Here is a 6,577-nt window from a genome sequence, read left to right as displayed (position 1 = left end):
TCATTCCAGGAGTCTCGTTTAAACTTCAAGAGTGTTCCTGGTTGTAATTCCACTATGATGGTGTAAACGTGTATCATTGTACCTTATCATGATTTGTTAATGGTGATGGAGATAAACCCAAAAGGTTAAGTAGATTGTTAACCTTATCTAACTTCTAAGGCCATATTTAAACCTTCTAGAAATTTTTATCTGGAGACATGAAAAAATCTGCTGAAGATGTTTTTGTGCATGTACAAGGAAGGAATGAAATCTACAACAGACCCCCACAATTAATGTTAAAAATCGGGGTATGCAGCAGGTAATGGCATTACTATTATATCTGCTATGGGGTGTTTAAGGAAACCAGGCACATCAAACCGTCCAAACCAAAGAGCCTACAGCATTTTCTGTATTTAGTTTTTCTGCATGATGTTATTGAAATGAGTCAGCAGCTCAACATGAGGTCTAAGACTCTTGATGTATCCATTGTTGCTTTAACATACACTGGCGCATGAGCGCCAATGTATGATAAATCTCCCCCAATATGTCAATGGAGTGCTTCCTCCATAGTACCCTTATGTAGGAATTAATATCTGCTGGTTGGTATACATTTGAGGTACTATTTAAAACATTATGGTGCCTGTTAACAATTCCTGGTATAAAGCCATGTACAAATTAGCAGTGATTCTTTTGTGTTCACTACTGCCTCTGTTCGGGTTTTTTTGTCACAAACATGTAACAATGCACATTCAGCCTAGTGTGCCCATGCAAGTGGTGGGGAGGGTCAACAATAATTTTGATTTTGTCTTTTCAAGATAAGTCAGAACTGCAGTTTTATACTTAAATCCAAACATGCACCATAATTCTGAAACAAATCCTAAAAAAAATTCTAATATGATACAGGTCATATCATTTTGGCCCTTGTGTCTGTGGAAGCATAGCTATATTTTGTACAAAGTAAAATAACATAAATCTTTATAACATGTGCCATGCTTATAATGAAGCAGAGGAAGGCTTGCCTCAGTTACTTTACAGAATTTGTAATCTGTTTTGGATACAAAATTGTTATATAAAGCTAAAAATGCTGTAAAAAACATGCCTGTTTCTGGTGTGCATGTAATGAATATATAAAAAAAAGCCTGTACTGCTATTTATTGGCTGTTCAAAACCATATGTGAGTCTGCTCATAATATTCATAATAGTTAAATGAAATATAAAATAATTCTGTACTTTTTCAATGTGTGTCATCTGTGCACTCTGAGGTGGGGATTATTGATTATTGCAACAGATGAATATAATCTATTAAAGTCCAAACTCTTGAAAAGTGTTTTATGCACTTATGAGCTATAAAGTTCACATCTGCAAATACTTTGTTCCTTAAGGCACCTCAAAAGGAATTAAGGGGAATGCATTAATGCCTGTTCAAACATCTCCCAGATGGCAAGGAGAATGCTCAAGGCAATGGTTACACACTCACTGCTCCTCCTGAAGGCAAATGTTTATAATTTGTTCAGGTGATGCTACACGCTGACCCCCCAGGCACTGGGAGGAGGAGGAATGAATGCTACATGAAATCTTAGCCAGGTGTAATGAAAAGATTTTGTTTTGACATTCTTCTTTTGGGCTGATTAGTCTCACAACAGAAAAACAAATCTTTTTGTGATTTTATGGCAAATCCTGCGTGCCCAGAGGCTTGGAAGAATTCGTCAGATATTGGAAAGCTGATCTTTGTGTTACTATTTCTACAAGTAAATCAAACAGATGCTGCAGGAAATGTAACAAAAATAACAGCCCTAAGCTCAGTAACTTTGCAGTTGAAAAGCTGTCATAACATCAACAGAAAAACAAATATATTGTCTTGCTCAGCACAATAATTAGCAAATATGCAAAATAACAAACATATAAAAAAAAGACAAATATAAAACAAAAGCTAAAATTGGCATTCATGTGGAATTGAACACAGCACACAATAGAAAACAGCTTAAGTATACAATGTGCTAAAAAAAGTCATAATACATGAACATTCACCTACAAAGCTTATACTTTAACTACATGTACATTCAAAATGAGGAAAAAGAATAAAGAGAAATGCAAAACTTGTACATCTATAATAGCTACAGAGAGCAAGGCACATACATTGTATGTGTAAATTTCCACAAGTTCATTATATTTCACAGATTCAAAAGTCTGCTTAAATATCACAATTCTACAAAGTGAATTTACATTTAAAGTACAAAGTGCAAATACTATTTCTGTATTACTGCCTACATGGCATTGAGCATCAGCCTCTCAAATAATATTCTTTGTTGTCTTGAAGTGTATTCATCCTTGTTTCCTGGAGATCTGGAAGAAAGAAGTAGAAGAGGCATGTAAATCAAACAGTGATGTCACTTATAGCCAATTCCCCCCTATTTCTCAAATAAACTTTTGGCCCAGTTCTATTGATGGGTCTTAAGATATAGCATTTCCATAGCATGTTCACCAAGCAAAGTTTTTAAGAAAGTTAAAGTTTAATTCATTAGTCTATTACAAGGCTACTTTCTAGGCAAATTTAATTTTCAATTCAAATGGTTTACTAAATAAAATGTTTTGGGGGCCACCCTTGTTTATTCTTCTAGAATCTTACAAATAAATTTACAAATGGGTGTTGCTATTCCTTTCTGTCAATAGGCTGTTTCCAAAAACTATCTTGCTTTGTCAGTACTGACTGGCCAGTGTTACAAATGCAGGGAATACAAATGACTTCTGGTAACAATCCGTTGTGAATTTAGTTTAAAGGGTTACGATAAGAATAGCATAGGAATACACAGCTTACAAACAGTTTACTCAAATAAACAAGAGTAGTCCTGTGTAGCCCCTTAGCGCTGTGCACTGTAGCTGTACTGCGCTGAGTCCTGCGAATAGCGCTCAGCGCAATACAGCTACTGCACAGAGACGATGCCGGTTCAGCTTTGCACCGGAGCCGAGCCGGCATCTTGGGTCAAAATATGTCATTGGTAATCTACTGCTGAAATACCCGGGTAACATTCGCGGTCGGAGTGGGCTCCGATCGCGGGTGTTTAACCTGTTAAATGCCGCGGTCAATGGACCCCAGAGATGCCTGAAGGCAGTGCCTTTAAGACGGCGTCTGTGACGTCATCTTAAAGGCACAGTGTCAGCCTATGCATGTGCATAGGCTGACACTGCTAATACCCTGCAATACATCAGTATTGCAGAGTATTATCATGAACAAGCAATCAGATGATTGCTTGTTCATGTCCCATAGTAGAACAAGTAAAAAATTTAAAAAAAAATGTTTTTCAATAAAAAATAAGTTTATAAATCACTAAAAATGGGCATAAGCCCCATAATATATAAAGAGACATAGAACGCTCAAAAAAATCTAAATCATAACACAAACCCCACATATATAGTATCACCGCATACAATCCGTAGAATAAAATTAAATAACTATTGAATCCGTATGATGAACGCTGTGAAAAAAACTTTAAAAACCTGCCAAAAATTATGATTTTTACCTATTGAATCCCACTAAAAATGCACTAAAAAGTGATCAACAAAACATATGCACTCCAGAATGATACTGTTGCAAAGTACAACATGTCCCGCAAAAACAAGCCATCAACCAGCTCTGTAACCAAAAAAGAAAAAATGTTATGCCACTTGGAAGACGGTGATGCACAAATTATAGATTTTCCCCCACATTAGAGTTTTATTTGGCAAATTTAGTAAAACATAAGAAAAAATATTCATGCCCGGTATCCCCGTAATCGTATCGACCCATAGAATAAAGTTAACATGATTATTGGGCTATACGGTAAACACGAAAAAATAAAAAGTAAAAAATCCAGTACAGAATTGATGTTTTTCTACTCGTGACCTCAAAAAAAAGTTCCTAAATTTTCAACAATAGGGGGTACCAACCCCAAAATTGTACAACTGGAAAAATCATCTCGTCCCGCAAAAAAAATGCCATCACATGGCCCAATAACGAAAAAGCGAAAATTTTATATCCTGCAAAATGGGCCAATGAGGAAACTAAAAATCCTGGCAGCTACAGGGCACTCCTTCCCTTCTGCGCCTCGCTGTGCGCCCATAAAACAAGTAACGGCCACATGTGGGGGGTCTCTGTAATCGGGAGAAATTTCTTAACAAACTGTATGGTAGGTTTTCTCTTTTGAACGTATAACTGACAAAATTTGACCATTCTAAATTTCACCTCCATTTTGATTCAACTACTATGAAGATCTCAAGGGGCTAACAATCTTCCTATAAAAGATGTTTCTGATAGTTCGTGGGATGCAGATTTGAAAATGGGTTTATTATATAAGGGGTTTTAATGCTAAATATGTAAAATTTCATTTAAAACAGTATTTATCCCCAAATAGTCAATTCTGAAAATACAGACAATCGAAAATCTATTTGTGTGACGTCAAAATAAATTATTCAGACATTTCAAAAATTATGAAAATGTAAAGACGACATATGGGAAATGTTATTCAGCAAGTTATTTAGGTGGTAAATCTATCTGCCTGAAAACACGATGATTTAGAATTTTGAAAATGGCAAATTTTTCTAAAAATTATCATTTTTTTCTTTTTTTTGTAAATAAATAAACTTTTTAATAAAAATTTATCACTAAAATGAAGTACAACATGTGAGGAAAAAACTATCTCAGAATCTTTTAGATAAGTAACACTGCGCAAAAGTTATAACCATATAAAGAGACGCAGAATCCAAAAAATGGGACTGACCCTTAAGCTGTAAAATGGCTGCATCCTTAAGGAGTTAAAGCAAAATTTTATAAAATGTAAAAACGGCAATTATCCCCTGTTGTATACCTACAAACAATCTCCGGTGCTATCACTAATATTAAAGAACCACACAATACAAAAGACATGTTCAAAAACCATTAAAAAGAGATGGACAGTGTGTGAGAGAGAATGCGTAGTTCATACTGTATAATAGAGTATCTAAAACCAGAAGAATCACATAAATTTTAGTGTGCATTGCCTCAATTCTTAAAGTTTATAATAGCTACATAATTCCAACGACACAATACATGAAGGAATAAATAAATCTAATATATATATCGTATATACTCGTGTATAAACCAAGTTTTTCAGCACAAAAAAAGTGCTAAAAATCCTTGCCTCGGCTTATACGCAAGTCAATGATAAAAAAAAAATTAATACTCACCTTCCGGTGTCCCCGATGTTTGTCGCGGCTCCCGATCCCTGATGCGTCTCCCGGCGGCTCCCCGTGTCTTCTCTTCTGTCTTCTATCTACTCTAGCCGTCAGAGTCGCGTCCATGCGATCTGCCGGCCGTCGCACACTGTGATGCAGCGATGTCGCCGCGGATGAAGCCATCCGCGGCGACAGCTTCACATCACAGTGTGCGATGGCCGGCGCAATCTCCCGGCCAGAGAAGATAGAAGAGTGAAGAATGAAGAAGCCGCCGGAAGCCGCGATGGGGATCAGAAGCCGCCGGGAGCCGCGACAAACATCGGGGACAATGGAGGGTGAGTATTATATTTTTTTATCTGTATGCTACACAGGCTGTATACTGATGGGGGCAGGCTGTATACTGCAAGGGGCCAGGCTGTATACTACTGGGGGCAGGCTGTATACTACTGGGGGCAGGCTGTATACTACATGGGGCAGGCTGTATACTACATGGTGGCAGGCTGTATGCTACATGGGGGCAGGCTGTATACTACATGGGGGCAGGCTGTATGCTACATGGGGGCAGGCTGTATACTACATGGGGGCAGGCTGTATACTACATGGGGCTGCTGTATGCTACGTGGGGCTGGCTGTATACTACATGGGCTGGTTGGCTGTATACTACATGGGGGCTGGCTGGCTGTATACTACAATCTCGGCTTATACTCGAGTCAATATATTTTCCCTGTTTTTGGTGGTAAAATTAGGGGATTCGGCTTATAATTGGGTTGGCTTATACTCGAGTATATACGGTAAATATATATAAATGGTCCTATGGAGAGTGACCAGCTATGGGAAAAAAACTGTTATACATAGAAATATATACAGCACTCTCTGATATATATATGTATGTAACGAACTGTGAAGCTAACATTTCAATTTAATTTAATTTGTTTCAAGTTAATCAGGCACATAAGAAGAAGTTTGGAAATTGAATTTGAGCCTGTCCTGTCTACTGCAGAAGGCGACTGCAATGTTTTTCATCCTTTCAATTTGGCAAGTGGAATGGAAAGTTTTCTCACCATTTCTACTAACATAATGACTGAGCCCTTGTTGAATTAAATAGCCAGTATGGTTTGAATTAGTAAACAGTTACACACCTGTTCTCAACATTGTTATTTTAGGGAAATACTTGAGGATAACAAAGACACGAATAGTTTAAGAATATACTTACAAATAAATATATATATACAATGGCAGTAACTGTTTATTCAAACCAAACACCCCACCCCCGCTCTAATATTTTCTTGAATATAACTGTCAGGTTTGCAGGGAAGCGACGCGTCTCCCCACCATGAGGGGTTAATTCCCAGAAGTTGTCCAGCTCCTATCAGGTTCTGGAGCTAGGGTTGTGGCAGTGGGGTTATTGCAG

The 6,577-nt window shown here is 37.4% G+C and overlaps 1 protein-coding gene across 2 annotated transcripts in view; it reads right to left on the bottom strand.

The window, feature by feature from the left end:
- Window positions 1-1,799: 1,799 nt before the first annotated feature.
- SMOC2 (SPARC related modular calcium binding 2) overlaps window positions 1,800-6,577 on the bottom strand; it is a 172,812-nt gene continuing 168,034 nt past the window's right edge. For both annotated transcript variants that reach the window (XM_072141169.1, XM_072141170.1), the window contains one exon: window positions 1,800-2,322. In XM_072141169.1, the coding sequence (XP_071997270.1) occupies window positions 2,302-2,322 (21 nt within the window). In that variant the 3' untranslated portion in view covers window positions 1,800-2,301. The remainder of the gene's footprint in view (window positions 2,323-6,577) is intronic.

Source organism: Engystomops pustulosus, chromosome 3 (genome assembly GCF_040894005.1).
Source record: "Engystomops pustulosus chromosome 3, aEngPut4.maternal, whole genome shotgun sequence".
Taxonomy (NCBI): Eukaryota; Metazoa; Chordata; class Amphibia; order Anura; family Leptodactylidae; genus Engystomops; species Engystomops pustulosus.
This window is presented reverse-complemented; position numbering and strand designations above follow the sequence as displayed.